This window comes from Phaethon aethereus, assembly GCF_964289735.1.
Source record: "Phaethon aethereus genome assembly, chromosome: 4".
Lineage (NCBI taxonomy): Eukaryota > Metazoa > Chordata > Aves > Phaethontiformes > Phaethontidae > Phaethon > Phaethon aethereus.
The window spans coordinates 17,964,103-17,988,346 of record NC_138578.1 but is presented as its reverse complement, the minus strand read 5'-3'; the positions used below and the strand labels follow the sequence as shown (position 1 = coordinate 17,988,346).

The following is a 24,244-nucleotide window of genomic DNA, read 5'->3' as shown; positions in this document are numbered from 1 at the left end:
AGAAGTTGTAGCAAAAGATCAGGTTTTATTTGAGTCCTTTTGCCATTGTTTTCATTACTGTATTTTTAATTTTTAGTTAAACAATGTAGTACAAGTAGCTGTGTGTATATTCAGTATCTGAAACAGTCCAAATTAAAATTCATAAGAAACTTTTAAAAACCAAAACTGGTTTGCATGTAATTTTTTTTTCATTCTTTTCTAGGACTCTGTTCATTTAATTAATATCTGAATTAATCTTCCTCCCAAAATAAGAATAGTTTGTCTTCTGAAAACAGTAATGTTTTTACAGCAATGGAAAACTTTTCACCTTATCTTATCCTTGAAATCTTTTACAAAATAGATGGGCTTTTTATTTTGAAAAGGAAAGTGAAAACATTCAATTTTCATGATGAAGTGAAGCAGTCTTTTCTGTGTCAGTCTGAATTGACTCTTCTGTCAGCGGAGAAGCTAATTGCAAAAAAATATGCATCTCAGTTCTTTTACCATGATTTCTTTTTAGTCTGTTTTCTGTGATGGATTAACAAACCTTGTAAACAAGGTTTCTTGGAGAAGTTTTATTATATACTGTGTCAAAATGTTTGGATTCTTTAATTTTTTTCATCCTAGGCTACTGGAAAAAAGCTTAGTTTAGCAAGGATAATACATGATTTTTTCTAAAGCTGAATAATGGCTAAAGGTGTGACTTTACAGATAATTACACATACAGTTCATATATGTGGGAGGAAGATTATGTTCAAGGCAGAAAATGTGCATTGTGATGCCATATACCTAAATTATGCTTATAAGTATCTGCACAATAATTTAGCAGTGATATGGTCTTAAATAATCTTCTCTGAAGAATTTACATAAAACAAGAATTAACATCTCCAGAAAAAAATGTGGAAAATTGTATGGTTGTTACAGAGAAAGGTTCTACTCAGATTTGCATTCCAACTTTTAAATACACAACTTACAGTTTTGTTCAGAGTTTCTTTAGTACCTAAAGGATTTTTCTCTTCAGTGTCCCTACTGTTGTTTTTCATGAACGTTAACAGTATCACATACTATACAGATACTTAATTTATACACACACACATAGAATTCTGTAGTCCAGAAACTGTTTGCCTTGTGCCACTTAAAACTCTTTACCTTGGTGCCTAAGTGACACATGAGAACAGAAATTCCCAGAAATTAGCACAGCTCCAGCCTGTTGTTTTTCTCTCTAGTAATCTTCCCAAGCTCTGAACTTGGGGGTTGAGGCCACTGATACTTGGGTTCGTTTGAAGTCTGTTTCTCCACTGTGGATGAGTACTTGGAAGAGAAATACATTAGGAGGAAGAAGGAGTATAAATAGACAAACCACATTAGACTCAGGAAATCCCCTGAGCTGAATAGTTGGAAATTGGCAGAATATTAGCGGAGAAGTGGTACATGATCAGTTTGATCTTACTCTACCTTAAGCCACCACTTAAGCCACCATTGACGTTTTTAGATGCATAATTTGGGGTTAGACCGTTGGTGAAAAAAGGTACAGCCGTTCCTGTGCTCTTTCTGTCCAGTGGGTGCATTCACATCCCTCCTCTACAGGGCACAGGGAGCCCCTCGGCCTGGGTTGATGGTGCCACTGGGGTGATGCGGTTTGCCTGCAGTCCAGTGTGAGTTACCCAGATTGCTCGATTCTCCTCTCCGATCGGGGCGTTTCGTCGTGGTGCTGAGTGGCTGTGGGCCAGGGATTCTTTGCTGCATATGGCTTATTGTTTCCAGTTGTGAGTGACAGTGTTGTATTAATTTCATTCTCTTCCGTGGTGGGATTGCTGTGTTGAGAATAACTGCTTAATACTGAGAAAGTTGTTTTAATGTTAGGAAAGAACCTAAAGAGTTATGTTGTTTTTCCTACTTTCCCCCCCCACCCCACATATTTGACTTGAAAATCAAAATTATCGTTGCTGAGATGGCTGGTAAATTTGTCTTAAAAGAGTAGCTGGATGAAGAGGGAAAAGTTGGAAACCTTCTCAAGAGAGGTAATAGCCTCCCTGAAGAAGTGTCATTTTCTTTCAGCATGTGTCTGTGGATGCTAACACAGAGGGGAAAGAAGTTGGGGGGTTTATGCTCATTTTTAAATCACTGAAATGGAACAGGAAACAATTCCTGATTTCCTGCTTTGTTGCTTCTTAAGCTTTCATTTTCCAGTCTTTGTTACCAATCCTGTTCTATAACGTTGGATTTAAATGGTAATGCTGTTAGTCTTGAGCATAAAGTAAGGATATGTGGAGGAAAGAATATTGCAATGTCTCTTGCATTGCTCAGTCCAAATGTCCATTACCAAGTTACCTGTTGCTAGATTTCTCTCTTAAAACAGCTACAGAAGAGAGGTTTACTTCTCAGTTAGCTGCTTCTGCTGTGTCACTGTACAAGCTTTTAGACTAAGCCCTTGAATTACTATATTAAAGGAACCTCGGATGGTTTAGCACTCTTAACGTTGCTTATGCTTTACGGCAAGTAGCCTTTTGGTAACTTTTGTAACATCAGTAAGGATGGCTTCTGCACCTCTCTCTTGTTAATGTAGCTAGAGGGTAGGTATGATTTGCAGAGGGGGCTAGTAACTATTTTCAGAACCTTTATGACCGTTGGGGCATCAGTGGGTCTCAGGAAGCAGTTCAGTAGCTTCAGCTAGCTTTGATAGGATGGGTGATTAAAGCTGCAGGTATGTAGGCAAGCTCAAGTTAGCACTGAGTAATCAGGCATGAAATAGTACTATATTTATCTAAATATAGGATGACAATGATGGGTGTGCGCAGAAAAAACAACTATAAAGTGCCTCCCTGTCTCTTGAAGATGGCCCCAAATACGCACTTCCGCTTTTCCAATTGAAGACTCCAACTTTTTCTTAGCTCATCCTCCCACATCAGCTCCCCGTCTTGGGAACACTTTCCCTACCTCTCTAGACCTGTGTCTATACCTTAACGCTGCTTCTCCATCCTCAGTGGTATAGTGCGCGTGCTGTTTCACGCCGAGCTCTTGCAGGCTGTGGAGCAGGTAGGTGTGAAGCAGTGTTCTTTACGCTGCCCACAGGGTCCGGGTGTGAGCCGATAGCTACCGGGCTGTGTCAGGTAACAGTCTGGAACTTGCCCCTGCAAGTGCCTATTAGTTGCCAACCTTCTGACTCTTGGTTCATTGACCACATATAACAGAAGATAAGGTACCTTTTCGGGCTACTTTCACTTCGTTTAAAGCTTGGGTAAATGCAGTGTCCTCTCTGTGGTCCAGGAAAGGGTGCTTCATCGTAATTCAGCGCTGTGTTTTTATTTTGAGAGACCTTTTGCTGGGCTTTCAAAGGAGAAATATGTTTAATAAGTTAAACCTTTTTAAAGGTTTTTGAGTCCTGTTGTTGTTTCCTGACTGTGCTGTGTTAGTATGGTAACAGTTAGGAGTCTAGCTCCATGTGCTTCTTAGTGGTCTTGCTGCCTTGTACTTACTGTTTCCTGTCTCAGAGCGTGATACCATGTTTGCAGTTACTTGAACTCTTTCTTACATATGTTCCTGCAATCATCGCACAATGAAGTCATTTCCCAGATTTTTGCCCTCCTCAGATTTTTAAATCCTGAATTAAATCTCTGACGGAAGTGTTAGCCTTTAAATCATACTTGAAGGGTGGGTTTATTTGGTTTTGGTTGTTTGTTTTGATTTTTTTTTTTTAATGTAGACTTTGATTTTAGTTATATCGGAGAGTAGGAGAAATGCAGGTAATGTTGACGTTGGGTGTCTCTAAGACTTCAGTATTCTAACTTGCAATCCATATTGATAGTACCTTTTCCAAGATATTGTTTAACAGTAGCCAAACATGCTGTGGACCTGAGAGAGTTACCTATGCCCCTTATGTAATTTAAAGCAGAGGGACAAGTATGTTCAAATTAATTTGTGATTAAGCAATAGGTTGAAGGGGGAATTTTCTTATTTCCCCAGATGGACTCAAATTCTGTCCACAATAAAAAGATTAAATGTATATATTTTTGATATGTAGGCATTTAGAGACCTCAGAGAGGACCTTTTTCTCTTTATTATTCTAGATTTAAAAAAAAATATTAAAAACCATGTGTAAGCATGCCAGAATTGTTCCATCTCTCATAATTTGGAGGACAATCTCTTTCCTGTCAACAGAACTAAAAGATTGGTCTCTCTTGCATGGCAAACTTACTTTGGCAAGGCTTGTTTGAAGGCAAGTGATCTTCAACAGACCTTGCACCACCTTGCAGAAGTTCGTTCTGCATTGGAAAACTGGAGATGTTGTGCCTATGTCTCGGTCATCTTTCCTATTCCTCTCTCTGGTGTTTGTTGAATTGTTGAGGTACTCTAGTTACTAGATAATAATTTTAACTTATTTTGGGGGAAGAAAAAAAAAAAAGAACAATTAGTTTACAGCTTTCTGGCAGAGGACTCTGAAAATATATATACAAAAGAAAAAAAAAAACTTCCTTTAGAAAAACATAGACCAGAAAAGTATTTGCTGAATCAAAGGGGTGCACATTTTTATGGAAGCAAGAAAAGTATCCAGCTGTTAAGAGAGCTATAAAAAAAAAAGGATACGGGTTAGGCACAGCTCTTAAAGTGCAGATATGTGGGAATGTGATTTCATTCTGTTTTTTCTAGAAGAGATGGTATTGAAGCTGAAGTGTTTGGTGCAGGTCAAATCTAAGATTTTTTTTGAAAAAGCTTTACTGTATTTCCTGTGTTTAATACTTTCGGGGTCAGAACAATATACAAATGAAATAACAGATCTGAGGAGATTTTCTTGTTTTGGTCAAAAGTTGATCTATATATCCAGAAATGCTGAACGGTTGTCATCTCAAATTCCAAGCTACTGAAAAGAATTAATCAGAGTCGCAACATTTCCATGTACTTTATTCCTCTCAGAAAATCTGCTGATGCTGTAATTAGTGAGAAAAGATATAGGTCCTTTCTATGCATGTGCTTAAGGTGAAAGCATCAGAACCAGTAGGAATGGCTAAGGAGATAGAGACTGAGCTGGGTCCTTTGTCATATATCCTCCAACCTATGTTCTTATATTCCACTGTTCATTTTGGCAAGGAAGGGTTGACTAAGTACTGCAGACTAAATTTCCGCATTGTCAGACAAACAGCAAAAAAACTCCAGTGAGATGCAGCGTACCTATTTTTTATATATTATGGTCGTTATTGATATTTTCAATATGAATAGCAGTTTATGGCATCTGTATGAACTGTAGTTATTTTGAAAAACAAATTAAGAGTTGTTGATTGCGATCAGGTGTAGGATGTGTGAGATCTGGAAAGATCTGTGAAAAACTAAGCCAAAGATCCGGTTGCAAATTCGCTATACGTTCATTCTTCCATGTCGGAGTTGTGTCTGAACTAATTTTGCTCAAAGCCAGAAGAAAGCTTCCATGTTAACTTCCGATAGAGAAGTGGGGTAGTTTTCATTTCAGTTAATTTCTAATTAATTAGTCATGATAGAAATGCAACAAGAATTGAACTGTGTCTTAAGGTGACATCTTTTAAAGTGCAGCTTTATTTTAGCCTGATCAAAATACGATCAGTCCAAGATAAGATAGTGGTTGCAGAATACATGATTAGTACTGTGCTGTGATTTAAGTGAGCCCTCTTTGAAGTATCAGTGTGCACTGGAATGCCAGCACTTCAAAGAATGCTGCCTCCAAAAAAGCTGGGGCTGTGGTTAGACACCAAGGGGTTAATAAAGATCAAAGAAGAGCATACATAAACTCTTACATAAAGAGAACTGTTTTTAAACTGGAGGTTAATAACACCGTCATCTAGGACAGCAGCACCTTGGAGGTGGGCTTGTCTTTACCCTGCCACGGTGTTTTATAATGCGTAGAGAGAGAGTGAAACATTTATAGTCGACATTTTTTCTGGATTGCTTTCTAAATGAGGAATTCAAAGCTTGTCAATGCAGAAAGAGTCTCCGTGATATCTGAAATTGGCATTGTTCCTCTAGTTTTGCTTTGCATGCTAGTTAGTTGGGAATGGATTTTTGGTATGATTCAAAACACAGGGATCGGGAGGCCTCGGCGGGGGATTGTAGCTGCAGTGTCTAATGGGTGGTTGAGACAAAGATATAATATTCTATTTCCTGTATAAAAGCATACAAACAGCATTTCTACCAGTTATTTTAAAATGCAAATCTAGGAATTACAGATCTGTGCTGTTTGTACTGTCTTGTTTATATGGGGAAATAGCATGAAACATCTGTTAAGACATGCTTCCCTTACTGACATTCCCATTTTTTCCCTCTACACTGGAAGTACTGTAGGTTTAAACTGTGCAAGGGTCCCCTACAACCATGCAAAGTTCCTCAGAGTGACAGTTCTATGCTAAGTCCATGTAGACGTTGTGCCTGAAGTTCATACCCTGCTTTTCACATCTATTTCTTCTGAAAGATGTAAAGAAGAATGACAATATTTTCTCTTCTGAAAACACAAGAAACCTCACCACCACCTTTTGATAAAATTGAAGCATAGGTAAAGGCAAAAGGCCTTTTAGGGAAAAATCCTTTATAGCATTTGTTATGACCAGTTCCTGTTACTACAGCATCGACTGCGGCAGAGATTAAGAGCCTGCCTGTGCGTGATGTTTTTTGCTTAATGCTTTCCCCATTATTTCCAGTTGTAGAAGTCTGTATTCTGAAACCATGGAATACGAACGTCTATGTGTGGGGAAAATGAAGATAACATGAGAAGGCACAGACTTTGCTAATATTGGAGTAGGATTACATGATATGTCTTTTTTGATATCAAAGATGTTTTTCCTCATCCTTTCCTTCCTTCCTCTCACTTGCACCTTTCTTTCCCTCATTTGTAGTTATACAGTTGCTGGTGAGGCTGCAGTGTAAACATGTTACTAATATAAAACAGAATGAAAACATTGAACCCTAATAAGCTCAGATTGTTACTGTGATTTGCTTTAGTTTTATGGCCGCATAAATGCTTACGTGAATGCAACTGAGAGAGGGAGGGAGAGTAGAAGACCTTTTGTCGTTGAAGAATATAGGTAATGTAGGTAGGATTTCCAAAGATATCAATGCGCCTATCAGGAGTTAATTAATCTTTTTTGTTCTGAAGTAGATACATTATCAATGGAGTGCTGTGAAATACACACATTATAGAGTGTGGCTGGCCAACTAATATTTTAGCAGCAGCTTTGGCTTGATACTAATCAAACCTTTTCCTGTTGTGCTTTGGTAATACAGGCAAAATTGGGAATCAGATCAGGAACCTGATTTACGGAAAAACAGTCATTTTCCCTACTGCATCAGTACTCTGATTTAGGTTTATCGCATGGCAACACAGACACTTGTGCATAGGATCTCTGCATGAAGTGCTGAACTTGGTGCTGCTGCTGAGAATTTGCTTGTCAAGTTACATCTTCAGTGTTTGCTTTACCATCATTAAGCTCAATGTTTTATTTTCCAAAATATGTTGGATATGTTTGATCATGTTACAAATCAATAATACAGCTGGATATGCACAAAATATTGTTTAGATTAGTATTTATAGACATGTGGCTAATTGTATTAATGTGCTCTTGTGTAACTTGTTTTTTCAGATCACAGTTTGTGAAAGCTCATTACAAGAACATTGAAGGGTTTCAGAAAATGTTTTACTTGCTTTCTGAAATTGCATTTTATCGAGTCAGTGGAACGTACCTTGCATTTTATTATTACATGCAAAAGAGATTTTAGTTAATATTCTGGACATCCAGCTGCATGAAAATCCAATGGATTTCAATTTGCAAGATGAAGCAGTTTGTTACATTACACGATACCCTGCAGTCTGCTAGCGGTACTCCATCAAGATTTCTGCAGTACTTTCTAGAACTTCAGCACTTTTATCTTCGGATTGACAATCAAATGCAAATGCTTATTGCTGCTTTTTTTGGAGAAAAATGTTGGTGTATCTTGCAACAGATGTCTGGCTTGAGTTTTTGAAGTATTTTATGTGGAAGGAAAAGTTATCTAGATGTAGAGCAAAAAAAGTTCCTGAACAGCATTGAAGTAATCCAGCGTATTTTTTCTTTAAAATTGGGCATCAGTATCTGCGTTCTATGGTTGCTCTTTTGTGTAATTTAGAAATAGCACCTGATATTGTGCATTTGATCAGCCATTGCAACCAAAGTGCTGAATAAATTAAAACCAGAAGTTGTGGTAGGCTTGCAGTCGGTGATGGAGAAATTGCAGAGCTGCCTTCTTCCAGGTTTTCTTTCAAATCTATACTGTTGTTACTGATGAATAAGTGGTGTTGCCGCTCTATCTTTGGTTGTCTATGAAACTAATTTAGCCTAGCTCTCTGTGTTCAAGCATTTACACCTTAGAAATTGCCATCACTGATTGATTGTCTTGCTGATGGTCTTAGCGGAGAGACCAAGGATTGATTAGGTTTGGAGATTGACTTACCTGCTTAACTCTACAGTTAGAATTCCAACGAGGAGTATGTCGTCTGGAAATTTATCTTGGTATCTTCACATAGGTTTAGGGCATGTGAATGAGGTATTATGCTTATGTCATGATCACCACCTGTGTTCTCATTCTGTGGCCTGGGAACAGCCTCGGCTTCCAGATGTGTCAGTGCAGTCATTTCTAGCACTACAAAATTCACGCTGACTGATGATTCATATCTGTGTTTAATGTACATAATTGCCTTACAGCAGAGCAAGAACTGTTCTCCTTTAAATAGTAGACTGTGCAAAGACTCTAATAGCAGGCTTTGCTGGTCTGAGTCTTCATAATAACGCATTTTTTCAAGGGCATACACACTCTAGTTTCCGTCTGCTTTTAAGTTTGCTGAAATTGTCTTTCATGTGAGTGGGTTTTCTTGCCTTTAAGCTAGATAGCCTTCTAGATAGAAGAGATCATTTAGAGCTCTAGTCATCCTCTCTCTCTGCAGATGATTTCTGTAACCTGTGCTGCTTTTTCCTTTCTTTTCTTTGTTTCTCTTTTCCGTATATATTTGTTTATCTAGTACTTCACTAATCTAAGGATCTGAATGGGTGCTTCTGTGGTGTGCCAAAATCCATTCTCAATTAACTGGTGGCCCAAGTACAGCCCTAAGACCTCTCAAACTATTGCTTTTGTAGGTTTACATTTTCTTCCCTCTTCCCCACCTTGCACACTCCCTTTCCTGTCCACACTAGTGTGCTGACTGCTGCTTTTCTGTGGTCTTAGAGGTGGCAGAATACCTCGAAACACACAATGGATAAGGCATTACAAGAAGTAATTCTTCAGCAATTGCATGATCCTCTCGTCATTCTCTGGTTGTACTGCTTAGATTCAATTTAGATCTCCTACAGGATATGAGGACCAATAGGTAATTCCCATGCCTAAAATTCCTTTGCTGTAACACCATAATAAAACTAGTACACCAGTTGGTGTTTTTTGTTTCCAGTTGTGTTAATCTTTGAAACTGGTAGGAAAAATAGGTTTCTTGTTCTTGGAATGAAGATATGTGAGCGTTTAAACTTTTTCCCACTGACCACAGTGAAGTGCCTTTTTCTTTTGTATGACACGCTCGAAGTCCTGAGAACACAGGTCATTCGGTATTTCATCTCATCTCTGTACAGTTGTAACAATCTATTTAGTTACACGGGAAATCAGAGGAAGGCTTTATCTCAATTCTGAGTACATCGCCTGGCAATTTGGGGAACTGTTTGAAAAATAAAGCAATATAATGGTTATGTATTTGAACAAAACATTCAATATCAAAGCTTTGTTTCTCTTCAGTCAATATTGTTACCAAGGAACTACTAATTACTGTGTATCATGTTAGAGGGGGCCCTGACAAACCCATGCAAATCATATGATTTATAATTCATAAATCCCCAACCCCTTGAGAATGTTGCTCTTGCACTTACACTAATTGAATACTTATGTTCATTGATCTAGTCCGTATAGCACCTTTAGTCCACATGGCAGCATTTATTGTAAGGCTGGAAACTTCTGTTGTCAGATGTCCCCTGTAGTCGATGGCACTATGCTGTTCCCAAAATCTGCTTACTTGGCCCTTTGCTTCGTAATCCTTCAGTCTGTCAGCAGTCAGTTCTGCCCGAATCCGAGCAGGATTTATGTCTGTCTCCCCCTGGCTGCAGAGGTACAAAGTCTGCGTGGGGGTACAAAAGCATTGCCTTTTGGGGATGGGGCTGCAGTGGTTAACTGGTCTTACTAGTAAGCTAGTTGTTCTAGAGGGGCTACATAGTATAGTGGCTTATATCGGTGCTAATACGTGTTTGTCGCAGTAGCTGCGCTCAAAAATGGCTCACTTGTAAGAATCAGACAACATAGGTGTTTATTTTTGGCTGTGCAGGTTTTTGTTGGATATTTTTCTGTGTGTAGAGAGTAGATTTTCTTTTTTAACCTCATAATACAGTGGTAGCCAATAGTTATAAATACCCAAATAGACAGTCTAATAGTTGGTATGTTGTTTGTGAATAATCAGCACATTGGGGTGAAGGAGGTGTAATCCTATGCAAATTTCATATGCCAAATTGAAAGAAAAGTAGGGGACTAAAGATATATTATATTTCAGGGTAATACTTCGTGCCTGATCATTGTTACCTATTTTTCTAATAATTTTAGCATAGTTTTGTAATGTGGTATAATTGTAATTGTTACCCAGAAGAATGGCATCACTTAATTCTATCAAAACTGTAGAAAGATAGATGAATGACAAATTAATAATTTACAATCTTTGCATAATACTGTAGCAAAGAATACCAGAAGGATTGATGGCAGAAGAGGTTAACAAATTTTAGCGGCTTCCATTAGCTTTTCATTGTCATATGTTTGTGGTGCTGCCTGAAATAAGCTTTGTAGGAGATCTCAGTCTAGGGAACTAATTACTTGTGCCGATTGCCATACTGATGAATAGACCCTCATTGTATCATTCCCCTGAAGACGAGGAGCGGTCTGTGATTCACGACTGCATCCTGCCTGATATTTGATAATAATTTTAACAGATAAATGTAGGAAGGCAGAATGATGAAGTGCCTATCCATGCTCTACGACTATCAAAGGCATGCACATAGCCAGCTGTGTTCTGCCTTTTTTCTATAATCACTAATGGAGAAATTTAAGTTATTAATCGACCTTTGAATAAACCCGTATCTTACTGTGCTTTAGAATTTTTCTTTGGTTAATTATTCCAAAATCATTGGATTTTATAATCAAAGCATTCAAATTTTAGCATGATTGTAACACAAAGTGTGAAAATAAGATGAAAATGAGGGCATTTGATTCCAATACTTCAGTATTTTTCTGAGAGTAAGAAATCAAGAATATGAAGAATAGTACTGCCTTTTCTTTGGTGTTAGAAAAAGGCATAGAATTTTAATGAAGGTAGACGCAAAGACGCTCTCCATTTTTATAAGTTTATTTTCAGTCATGATTTTTAATGTCTAGAAATTGTGTTTGAGAGTAGGGTTATGCAAATTATTCTGGCTTTTGTTACCATGTTTGTTTGAAACCTTGATTTACGTAAATAAAACAAATTTCTGCCTTTAGTTCTCAAAGCTAAGAATGCAGATACCAAGTATTTTTAACGTTGTGATCTGTAAATTAGTTGTGGCTATTCATTTGTCAGTGTTGACAGGTATACCTTCTATTAGGTCCTGGATGAGAAATGGAATATATATGCATTTTCATCTATTGTTTTAATACTAGCTATGTTAACAAACAAAAGCAATGTTTCTTAAATTTGGGCATACAGGTTTTCAGGCTATCATGGCTATTCTGTGCTTCAGGCATTTTCTGTTTGTTTATTTGCTGTACCTGAAATTGGCGTCTTTTGAACATTCTCTGGGCTAAAATACTGTTTTACAGTGGCATTCATTCATGATCATCTAACAAGATAGTAACTGGCACTTACATATGACCATATTAAAAAGATCTATGTATATTTGGAGCATACAATGGAAAATAATGAATTTGATATAACCTTTTCTAGATGTAATTTTTTAAAAGTATGCCTTCAATATAGCAATTATTACACATCATAACATGTAGTTTTTAATTAAATGTAAAAACACAACTACATAAACCAGAAATCCAATCTGATTTGCTCGAAAATAGATTGCTGTTTCTCTCTCCTGGAATGGTTTATTTAAAAACAGTAAATGGAAAAGAAATGCATTTTCTTGTGTTGTTCTAAGCCTCAGGGGCTAAATGTAATGAATATTTTAAGAGATTATTTTAATTAAATTCCTGCACATCTAAACAGAGTAATATTTTATTATCACATACATAACCATGTAACTGAGGTATTCATTAAAGTTAACACTTTCTGGACCAAGAATTCATGGTATGATTTACTGACCTTGTGGAAAAAGGCACAAATTAGGAAGAAAAATGAAGGGGGACAGACTTTGATTAATATAGGTAATGCTATACCATATTTATAATAGCCTTTTCCCTATTCTGGTTTATAAATGCAGTCACTGAGAAAGGTGCCCTGCTGAGGCTGAAATGAGGCTGAAATCGGAGCACATGCCACTAGAGTGTGGGGAAACTGATCACACTGTCAGCAATTCATTTCAAAATGATGTATTTAGTGCTCATTTCACCTTCCAAGAAAAAAGGGAAAGGAGTTCCTTAGACTGGAAGGTGATATTGTTATTTTCAAGGACATACCTAAGTAAAAGATTGCAGAAAGGGGGGAGGTTAAAAAAAAAAAAAAGGCAAAAGCACCGCAAACAAGGAGAGCTTTATGCAGAAATTCAGCGCTACCATGCTGTTTGATAATTGCTAACATATGTGGCTCCTCTGTTTCATTGTAGTCGTCCTCGTGAGTTCTGGCGCCTTGACTACTGGGAAGATGACTTGCGGCGCCGGCGACGATTTGTGCGTAACCCCCTTGGATCGACACATCCTGAAGCGACACTAAAAGCAGCCGGAGAACATGGTCAGTGTAAAATCTGCTTCTTGCCAACAGCAGCAGGTTACAGTACGTGGCAGTAAGAACTAGACCTTCATTCCTATAAGATGCTAGAAAACTGTCCCAAATGCCAAAGTCCTGTGTCATTGCATTTCAGACACGTTCAGCACAAAGACACACTGACCATTACTTGATATAAGCAATGCTGGTATTTGTTAAGCCTCTTCGTTACACCTTAGCTGAGCTGGCACGTTGTGCTTTGCATACAGTGATTACAAATAAGGTTCTCACTGAGCAGAAGAAAAGTGGATGCAATTTTGCCATTAATCCCTGGACACGCTTTCTTGCCGTAAATTACCTGTTTATACTTTAGTAACTTCAGAAGAGGATCTTTCCTGTTCAGAAATCCACAGCAATTATTTCAGTTAGCCTTAGCACATATTTGCCTATTGTTACAGATAAATTGAAAGAAAAATAACACTTCTAAAGCTAAACTGTATTCAGACCTTTGCTTATGTTTAAGTTTTTCTGCAAGAATTTGATGTGGAAGAAATAGTAACAAATGCTGAAATGTAAAGTATTGTTCAAGCAGCAAATGGTAATGACTGATTTCTACCTCGTGATTTTAAAAAAGGAGATTGCGTTTTTTAACAGGGTTTTTTTTTTTTTCCCCCCTTGTATTATCAAGGATCACTCAGCTACATGCTGCTATGTCTGTTCTAGAGGAATGTATTTACAAAATGAATACAATAATCAGTTTGAGTATTCTATGATAAACCAAAAAGATAACCAAACAAAAAACTCAAAGCTAGTGAACTTTGTGTTTTAATCTAGAATTTTATGGCTTTGCAATCTAATGAAGATACATTGATAAGGTAGAAAAATCTTTCTTGTATTTAAAAATAATTTGCTTGTAATTAAAGCACCTTGAAGGTACATGTAATGGAATAGAATAATTTAAATTTAGGTCTTTTTTTTTTTCCTTTTAGTCTGTGAATTACTGCATACATACATGCATACATACACACACGTATTACATGTGTTATACAAGTATAAACTTTATGCTAATTTAAAATTATTAAGACTGTTGTATGAATATAGAAGAACATCACTGTTGTAAAGTTAGTTTCCGTCAGGCATCTTAACCTCTTGCACTCAGCCTTAAAGAGCCATTTCTGGAAGAAAATGTCTACAATATGTCAGCTGATATAATGCCAAATGTGACATCAGTCGTCTAAAATAAATGACCGTACAGAGAATAGTCAATAAAGTGATCTGAAAGCAATGTTCGTAGAGCCCTACATCTTTGACTATAGAAAGAGGAACAAGATGTAGAATTAATTAACCCACTTTTTGCTTTGGGGCTTGTTCTTAATACTACGTGTTATTTCTATGCCATGGGCTTTAAGGGCACAAGGTTTCTTTCGGTTTAATACTCCATGGATAAACAACAAAATTGGCCCTTTTTAATATTATGTGTACTTTAAATTAAATAAATCTTGTCACAGTTCTATGTATTCTACTCGTATTTCATATTTAGTCTTTATCAAAGTACTGAAAAACATTTTGCTGCAAAATATTTAGAGCTCCTATCTCTATTTGTGTAACTAATTTTTCCATAAGTAAACACACACTAATACAATTATTCAACTTTCATAGTAAAGGGATCTTTTCACGAATCCATCCTATGTTTCAAGGGCTGTGGCTCATACTTAGTTTGTAATTGACAGGAGTACAATTTTTGTCAATACAAAAGAAGAGTGAATAAAAGTAGACCTATTTCATAGGTAGCTAATAGGCAGAGCTGGTAGCTAACCCTGGTGATTTAAAATAGAGCTAATTGTTTTCTGTCTGCCTTTCTGTTCAGAATTTGACATCCTTAACAGGCTGCTATTATATTTAGTTTCTTGGTGTTGTTTTACTCTGAATTTAATTGCATACTGCCTTTGTTATCTGTTACTATTCTGTTTCTTTATCTATCCAGTGAATATTCTAGTCTACCTTAAGTCATTATTTAATGTGATTGCTGAAAATATAGATAATTACTATTTGCCTAGCTGAGTGAGTGTATGTGTTCAACTGTCTTGTTCCAAGACCTTCCACTGGCAAGGTGTAAAACAGATGATCAAAGTACAAATTCAAGTGCAACTGGAAACTATATATAATGTATAGGAATACAAAAGTTGTTGGGTTTTTTATGGTTTCGGCTTGGGTTTGGGTTTTTTTGGTGTGGTATTTTTGGTTTTTTTAAGTCTCAGAAGGTACAGTTGTCAGAAGGGTCAACTGGAGTGGTCACTTGAATCTTCTTTCTGAATTGTGTTTATAAACTTTTAATATTAATGAGTTACAGGTCAGAAAATCCAATTATTTTCAGATTTTTGGAGCCAGACTTTCAGGCCCTGTTTTCATGATGTAGATATCCTTAGAATTAGCAGAGTGTTTGCCCCAGTATTTTATGATTTCTTAGCAATAATTAATCAGTTTTTCCAATTAATTATTTATTAATGCATTACTATATTGTTATATTTATTAATTATTAACTAATTCAATTAATTGTCCATGTCTCTGAAGCAAAAACATTTTAGAATAATGAATAAAAAGGTTCCCTGCTTTTCTCAAAACAAAACAGAGCAAAACCAAAACCTGAAATTGGGCATAAGGGATTTTGCCAAAAGGGAGACAGGGGAAGATAATGCATAAATAATGGAAAAGTACTATTGCAGTAACCATGCTTCAAAGCATGGATTTTAGCACACTTTTCATTAGCAGATATACTTTATCAACTGCTTGGTGTCTTTCAAATAAAACGAGATGTATTCTCCACCCCAGAGTGTTCACAGTCCAGGAAAGATTACAATTTGCAACTGTGAAAATTATTCAGAAACAATCGGAATCCTAGATATTGTTCAGTAAAACCTAGAGAGAACAACAACAACAACAGTCAGCTCTGTTGCAGCCTAGTTATGTGTCTGAGTAGCAAGAACCAATCTTTTCCAGGGATTGATTTGATTTGAAGGAGAACCTCTGGTGCAGAGGTGGCAGAATAAATACCTGAAGAGTAATGTTCTCTGTTCAGACAATCAATACCAGCCCCATGACTATACTTCTGGCTACCTTCTAGTTAAAAACAAATTTTTTAATTCTGACAATTTAATTGCCATTCCCAAGTTCACATTAACTTGCTTGGGAAAAAAAGGCTTTAGGTAATTTTTCAAAGGGGGGAAAAAAAATCCTTCCAAAATGGCTATTTATAAAAGTCAGCCTAGTAGCGTATTGTGGGGGAAGGAAAGAGAGGTGAAGGTGGTTTGGTAGAAGTTTGGGATGGAAAGAGTTAAGTCTTCTCTGTTCTCCGTTTCACCCATTGTTTAGAAATGCAACCAAAACACTTAGATAGGTGTGAAAGTGCAAAAAACCGAGTACTTTAAACCTGTCAGTATTTTTAGATTCACCCCCAAATACAGTATTCTATGGGAAATACAACTTTTTAACAAGTGATTTGTTGTTTTTTTATTGATGTTTCTTAAAAACTTAGGGAGAGGGAGATTAAAAGAGTCTGTGGCATTTCCATCAAGGCAGTAGGCAGAGTTCAGAGCTTTGTGACTGGAAGGGACTAACAGCGGATCGCCTACAGTATTGCAATCGACTGGTCAGTTTTCTTTGCCTCAACTCAAGGGATGAAAAAGAAGTCTTAATTAGAAAATCTGATGTGAGAGTGGTTGGTTTTGCCATTGTTATATTTTTAAACAAATAGGAAGACTAGAGGGAGGCTTCTGGGAGCCCTGTTTTAAAAAAAATAGGTGGTAAGGGTTTTTTAATGCATCTTTTCCCTGAATTGCTTTTCCTGATATATTTACCAGACATTAAAAAAAAAAAAAAAGTAATAGTAAGCATCTTCTGTATCGTGCTTCCCGATACTTTATTTTTCAAAGGGCTTTTAAAAATTGTATTTCGTATGTAAGGTTAAGTTGTAGACAAACAATTTAAAGTAATCTGTCATTCTATGAATGCCTTAAGCTTGTTCAGCAACGTAAGCTGAACTATTATTTTTACACTCAAGTGTTCTAGAGATTTAACTGGAATAAATAAGACTCTGTAGATGCAGGGATCTGTTAGCAAAAAGCTACTTGAAGAAACCAGGTCTTACAGAGCAGTTTGGGAAGGATTACGTGGAATTACGCTAATGAATTATAATAATGAAATTGCTGTGCTAGATAAATACCCTGACAGCAGGCTGTTATGTCCTGTGCAATACACAGGCCATGCTTTGAGGTCTTGATCTTGAAAAGGTGCATGTGAATCTATGCTTAGGTCTGCAGGATTGGATCCAGAAGCACCCGTCACACCAAGAATAGGCAGGGCTGGCAGAGAGCAGTTTGGGTTAGCAGATGACAGAGCAGGGTTTGGGACCTGAATACCTATGTGTATACATGGGAGCTGAATATGTCACACGATGGCATGCTCTGTCATACGAATCTCTAACGAGTAAACACAGAAAGAGAACTGGAGCGTGGCCTACCTATGTAAGCGCATTAGTCTACAGAAACCCTGTGGAATATATTCCGTTCTATACAGGTACTCATGTGAGCATGTGGGTATTGGTTGCAGGTATAGTGCTTTATTCAAGTCAGGACAGAAGAAGCAGATTCTGGTTCAGTGTGTGATGTCATATTGGCTTCCAGTAGCTAGTACCTGCCGACGTGCAGACAGGCTCTGCATCATCCTGTGCCTGTGTGTGTACACGTTTCATGCACATCAGGAAATGTGGGTATCTAACATCATACGCAAAGAGGTGACAAAAATTTACAAAAATGGACTAAAATAACTTGTGGTCTACAATCTTTTCTTGAAAAAGGCAGTTACATAAGATGTATGTTTTTGAGTCAGTATAATATCGTTAGTTGAGGAAAGAAATAAAATCTGACAGTGACAAAGATGAAGCAGGAGGTGTATATTTCTGTTATCCAGTTATCTTTGGCTTGGAAGTTGCTGTACTGATTTTATTTTTTCTTAATGGTAGATGAGAAGAAAGACTGAAGGACATACTAGTATTTTGGACAAGTTGTGCTAAGTATGTTCTTGGCTCTCAACTCAATCTTCAATGACAATAGGTAGAAGGCTAGTTTTAAATAGCATCTTCAATATTACACAAATAAAAGGAGGCAAAAATGGCAGGTATGTTACAGTGCAGATGGGGTTTTTTAAACAATAAATGTAGTTTGCCCATATTAAAAAAAGAATAAAAATCTTTGACCTTATCCCTGGGATGGTTTTGTTGTATTTTACTTTTTTTAATCTTCAAGAGAATGCTAGTAGGCCACTGAGTAACAGTGCATGTGGTGTGTATTAGTATACTGTTGGTAATTTTACTGCTGCTAACTTAAAATCCTCAAGGGGGAGTTAATTACAGGAAAACCTTTCTAAATATCAGCTGCATATTTTCCATGACAAGAAGGTTTTCTGAGACATTGAACAACTCCAGAATCTGAGTTATCATTATTTACATGAGCACATTTTAGAAGAAAGTAAAATTTGTATTTGTACAATGCAGTTAAAGCTTTACAGTAATTTGTTTAAAAGGCTTACTTACAAGTGGCAGTTATTGGTTAGAGAGAAAGGGTCATGCATAAACTGCCTTTTATTTTGTATGGCAAGTTAAATTTCCTTTTCTTTGTGTTTTTGTTTGTTTGGTTTTGTTTGGGAGGGGGGAGGGGATTGTTTGGCTTTTTTATAAGCTCAAGGCCTAAACCAAAACCAGGGTATTTGGTGGTTTGGGGTTTTGTTTGTTTGTTTCTGTTTCTTTTTTAGTTTTCACTTAACTGCAAAAGTTTATTATTTGCAATTTATGTGCACATATTTACTTAAACAATTTAAACTTTATATATTGCCACTGGGGAATCGCTGCCTTCTGTAAATGTTTGCAGATTAACATATTTTTAAAGTAAGCCAGTGGAACTTTTAAGTATGGCAGCAATCAGAGAAAGCAATGAGCGGTGTGTTGAAGTTAGTCGGTCCTGATGTGTTTGGTGAATGTTTTTCAAACGCGGCTGTGCCATGGGCACTCTCACGTCTATCTTTAGAGAAATGGTATTTTTATAGTCAACTTAAAAAAAAAAAAACAAAAACAAAAAAACCCACACACACACAACCAAAAACCCAACACCACATACACTGCTGGTTTTTGGCTTTTACCACAGCGGGCGGTGACTTGGGTGACTCCGGCACCCCGGGGCCCAGCGCCGGCCGCGGGCCGGGCCGGGCCGGCCGCACTGCTCAGGCGGGGCGGAGGCACGTTTGCCTGCCCGGTTACCGTCGGTAGCTTGAACCCTGCGCTCTAGGTAAAACCAGCTTTTCGCTTACTTCTCTTTCGTTCTGAAAATTCCGATGTGCGCACAGAAACGTCCCTTGGAAGGCCCGGGTCCCGCTCCCTCGAGCCTCGCGGAAGCAGGTGCACGCTTTTCTCTGCCTCCAGCCCTGACCGTGTGCCTGGCTCTCCCCCCGCCCCCCCCCCCCCCATCGCCCAGGCTCGTGAGGCGGCGCGCGCGCTTTTCTGCCTCACGAACCCCGCGGACCCTTCCTGGCTGACCGCGTCGCTAACGGGAGCGGCAGGGATCCGGGGGCTGCAGCTCCGGCGGTGCGGGAGGCCGCCCCGTCGCCGCTCGGCCTGCCCCGGGGCCTGCCCCCCGCTGCCCTGCGCCGCGGCAGCCCCCGCCTGCCGCCCCGGGCGGGGCGGAGCGGAGTCGCGGCCGGGCTCAGCGTACCTCGCTCGGGCCGGCGAGCCCCTCGCCCCGGGCCGGCCACCTCCCTGCCCGCCTCTCCTGCCCCGCTTCCCCAGCCGCTGCGGGTCCGCCGGGCCGAGGCCGGCCGCCGTCAGCCTGTCGCGCTGCCCGCGGTGCCGTCCCGGCGCGGCGGCGGCTCCCGGCCCGCCCGGCCCCGTCCTGCGGCGCTGGCCCGCCGGGGCGCGCTCGGGTTGGTGGCGGCGGTGGTCCCCTGCCTGGCGGCGGAGCTGTCGCTGCCTGCTGCTGCCGGCGCGAACCGCGGCTTGAGCCCCGGGTTCGAGCGTCAGGTTAACACGCCGGGCAATGGGGACCTGCTTCCAGCGGGAGAGCTCAGCTGCCGAAGGAAGGTTGCAGGGGAAGAGGGTCTGTTGTGTTCCTTCCCCCTCTGTCGTAAACACTTGAAGTAGAGCTAAACGCTGCAGAGAGCTCTGGATAATTTTGAGCAGGCTTAATAGGATTAAAACTAGATGTGTCCTAACATTAGAGGATTAAGACAGGTACTTCCCACAGCTAGCCCTAAACAGTTGTCTTCCTGAACTTTAATTTAAAAAAAAAAACAAAACTCTCTGTTGTTACTGTTGCCTCTCAGACCTGACAGACAGCAATGTGTCTCTCTCTCGTTTCAGCTCCTGATGAGGATATACTTGTGAAAGGAAAGCAGTCCATAAGGAGTCAAGTTTTAGGAAATCAGAACTCAGAAAGTGAGATTCTCTTGGAAGGTGATGATGATATCATGTCATTCATGGAGGAAAGAGAAGTGGAGAACTTAACGGGTAACTTCAGCTATCAAATTTCTCCTCAGCTCCTTTACTGCTTAAGTTCTATCTCCCTTGTTCTGCAGTGAATCTTGTTTTGGGATACACACTGATAAACTGTTCCTTCCCATAGCTGGGTCCTTAAGATCATTTTCTGTGCACCTCAGACGCTGAGGGTTTATTTGAGAGGAGTCATGTGTTTTCTTTCTCTGGCTTTTATAACCTTCTTGCTTCCATGGTAGATGTCTGTATTCTAGGAAACCTTCCTCAGAGAAAGTAGCTCTACCTCGAAAAGGGCTTCCTTTCTTTGCTTTTGACCTTGTTCCACTCCTCAAATCATTAGACCTAGTGGACAATTAGGCAAGTTGTCTGTAATTAAAGGCTTTGGAGAGCTTTAATTTTTTTCCTGAATTCATGAAATTGTACGTATTGGTTATTTACACGGCTTTGAAGGCTCTGTACACTCACTGGATTTAACTCCTTTAATCTCCTTGTCATGTCCCCACTGAAGTTCCTTCCCTACAGACCATAGTCTTACTAGACTTCACTTCTTTTTTTCTGTAGAAGAAATAGTACTTCAGGTCTTTGAACTTAATTTTACTCAGTCACATGCAACCTTTGCTGATGTTGCAAGCTGAGTGGAGTGGATCCGTTTCTGTACAGTTCAAAAAGTAAAATCAGAGTAACCTCCTCTGTTCAGGGACTGGGAGTTGTAAAGCATCTCCATTGTTATTTGAGGAACGTGGATTTTACAGGGAAAATGCAAACTTCTCTTGTGTTTTTCTGCTTTCTCAACTGGTATCCCATGTACATTTACTTTAGAGAAAAACGTAATTTCTTGGGCAATTCGGGTTCCCCAAGAAGCTAGTAGTGTAATCTTCCATTGATAAATATCATACATATGATATTTCAGTGAAATTACTGGAAGTGCTTATGTATTGCAAATTTGCTTATCCCCAAACTGCATTCCACTCTTTTTTTTTTTTAATAAGAGTTAAAAATGCAGCATAATGAAAAAAGAAAACCTGCCTAGGAAGAGTGAAGTAAAAAAGTAACCGGAGAATGATGCAATGGCATTTTCTCTATGTGAATCTTTTTTTCCCCCTTTCTACCACGAGCTCCCTTCTCAACAGCCATCTCTCTGTTTCCTTCTCTTTTATTATTCATTCATTGGTTCGAGTAATACATTCATACTGTAATAGAGGTGAAAGGGGAGTTTAATTATATAATCTTGACAATGGCAATAGGATTAAGAAGTAATCCTCACTAATAAAGTGGTGTGGGTTAGAAATGAAGTGGAAATTGTCAGGGGTCTTCTACAGGCCCTGGACTGCCCCAGCTTCTGCAGCTGTCTGCTTGCCCTGTAATTGAATGTCTGCGAGTGATTGAAAAAATGTTATTTCTCCTCTGGATTACATGCTAATGTACAGAGGGCAAAGGGAGACAGCAAAAGAACACATAGCTGCTTATTTCATCCATTTGTGGGGGTGAGCTTTGGGAAATCATGGCAGTTCCGCAGCTATCTCATGCCCATCTGCAAACACAATGTATTTGTACGTTGGGAATAGAGGGCAAAGCTGCTCTGATCTCAGCAGAGCATCTCTTCTTTTGTCCTAGTGGCACACATTGAGATTGATGTGAGATTAAGGACCATCACCCTCCTAACAATCGATGGAAATGACAATTCATCTGAATTTTTTGTCAGTTATTCTCACGTTGATTACCTGAACGTGTGTACCTCATTTATAGATGCTTTATTAAAACAAAATTGTCTATGTCACTTTCATATCTTCCGCTGTTTTACAGAAGTCAGATAATCCTGCAGTCAAGTAACTTCATTTCCTTACCTCTTAATCAGCTGGATGACAAACCTAACCTGTTTTCTTTCTGTATGTGTTAGTTTATATAATAGGTTCTGCACTGTCAGATCTATGCTGAACCTATTGTTTTCAGTAGTAGTCTGATTTGTCCCTGTGATAAGCCCTGTGGAGATGTGATTATTCCAATAAAAATTCATTCAGTTGGAAACCAACCCTCCAGCTGTTTACTCCCACAGTCCCCGAGCTACACTAACACTGTATGGAATCCTTGAATAATATTTAACATGGAATCAAAAGCATCTTTAAAACATTTTACTTTAGGCTCTGTAACACTTTGTAACCTTAACAATAGATTTCTAGCATCCATGAGGGAACACTTTACAGTTAGACAACTTTGAGCCTTGACTGCTATGTTCATCTTTGTGGAAAGCTATCGAAACTCTCCAGTACCTAAAGAACACATCTGACAGTAAGATTTCAAGTGTTTGTGTGTGCACTCTATATTGCATATAACAGAAGGTATGCAACTCTTGAAGTTTCTCGAAAAGAAAATGCCTCTGAGGAAAAAGTATATACTGCCATGCTAAAGCCAGCTCTGGCACGTATAACGTATGCATGAGTTTGCAATTGTAGCTGCTTCAGTGTTCGGCAGCACAGAGACACTGCAAATCTATTGCATATGTTCTTTTCCAGGGTAAAAAGAGTTTTTCTTTTTAAGGAAGAGCTATGCTTTTTGCTTTATTTATTTTAATGCTCTAGGCTTGAAAAGCAAATGATTTGCACTCACGCTCTTTCCTGTTTTGAATATTGTTGGTGTTTTCACTCTTTGGCAGGTCCCGTTGCCCTAAGCACACCAGCTCAGCTTGTGGCACCCTCAGTGGTAGTGAGAGGCACTCTTTCCATCACTCTTTCTGAGCTCTACTTTGAGGTGGATGAAGAAGATCCCAGTTTTAAGAAAATCGACCCGAAGGTAAGAGATCATTGACCCTGAGCTCTGAGAGATGATGACAAATTACCCAAGACCTTTAATTCTTCATTCGACTTTCTTTACCTCTATTGGTCCGTGGTGTTCCTGCTTTAATAAGTTTGCAACTGACCATATATGTTGCTGAACTTCACGTAGGTGACACCTCCTTTCCTTCTCCTTTTTCTCCCCCTCCCACAATTCGACCCTACTTGAATGTTAATTAGCTTGCTGCGACTAAAGCTCCAGGGAGGCATCTTAAATAAAGACATCTTGAATCACAGGCCTATGTGAATACTGGAAAGTTCAACGAGGCTTTTAGCCCCAATGCTTTGTTTTACTTTCCTATTTTTATATAATGCCAGTGTAACATAGTGCTAAACTTCCTACACTTGTTAAGTTTTCAGTGCTTCTGTATCGTATTATTCTGTAACAGATTTTACAGGGCCTGTTATTATTTATTGTACCTAAGCAGAAAACATAATTGCCCTCTTAAAATACGTTTCTGAACTGACTTGCTAATTTCCACAAACTTTATTTGCTCAGAGTTACTTGATGTCTTTTGTTTAAAATTAGTAACCTTCAGTAAAATTCCTATTTCAAATGCAGTATATTGTGCTATTAGCTTACTAAGGTTGAACTTGAATGTTTTCTGCAGTATTACAGCAACATTTCACAAGTATGACATGATTGGTAAATACTCTCGCATCCCAATTTAACCACAGTGATGGCTGTTTTTTTTTTAGTATCTGCTTGATATTAAACAAGGTAGTAATTTATTTCTGAAAGGGGAAAAAAGTCACTGGAAGAAGTAGTGGTTTTCTGCTTGCCTGTAGAGAATACCTTGTGTGTTAAGCGCCAGTTCAGTTCTTTGTTCCTATTGAGTAAATTGCTCTGGTCTGTATTAAAAATGGCATCAGTGAGTCTGAAAGCTAGGATTATCAAATCCTATCAAGGAATACATTTATTTGGGAAAACAATGCTCTCAAACTCTTAGAACTAGAATTCAATATAAGCAATTAACTAGAATTGTGATT

At 38.7% G+C, this 24,244-nt stretch overlaps 1 protein-coding gene across 3 annotated transcripts in view; it reads left to right on the top strand.

The window, feature by feature from the left end:
* The window catches only part of LRBA (LPS responsive beige-like anchor protein), a gene marked incomplete at its 3' end in the record, with an annotated part of 428,602 nt that overhangs the window by 217,428 nt on the left and 186,930 nt on the right, over window positions 1–24,244 (top strand). For all 3 annotated transcript variants that reach the window (XM_081999652.1, XM_081999651.1, XM_081999650.1), the window contains 3 exons: window positions 12,795–12,919; window positions 20,295–20,441; window positions 23,077–23,213. In XM_081999652.1, coding sequence (XP_081855778.1) covers window positions 12,795–12,919; window positions 20,295–20,441; window positions 23,077–23,213 — 409 coding nt within the window. The remainder of the gene's footprint in view (window positions 1–12,794; window positions 12,920–20,294; window positions 20,442–23,076; window positions 23,214–24,244) is intronic.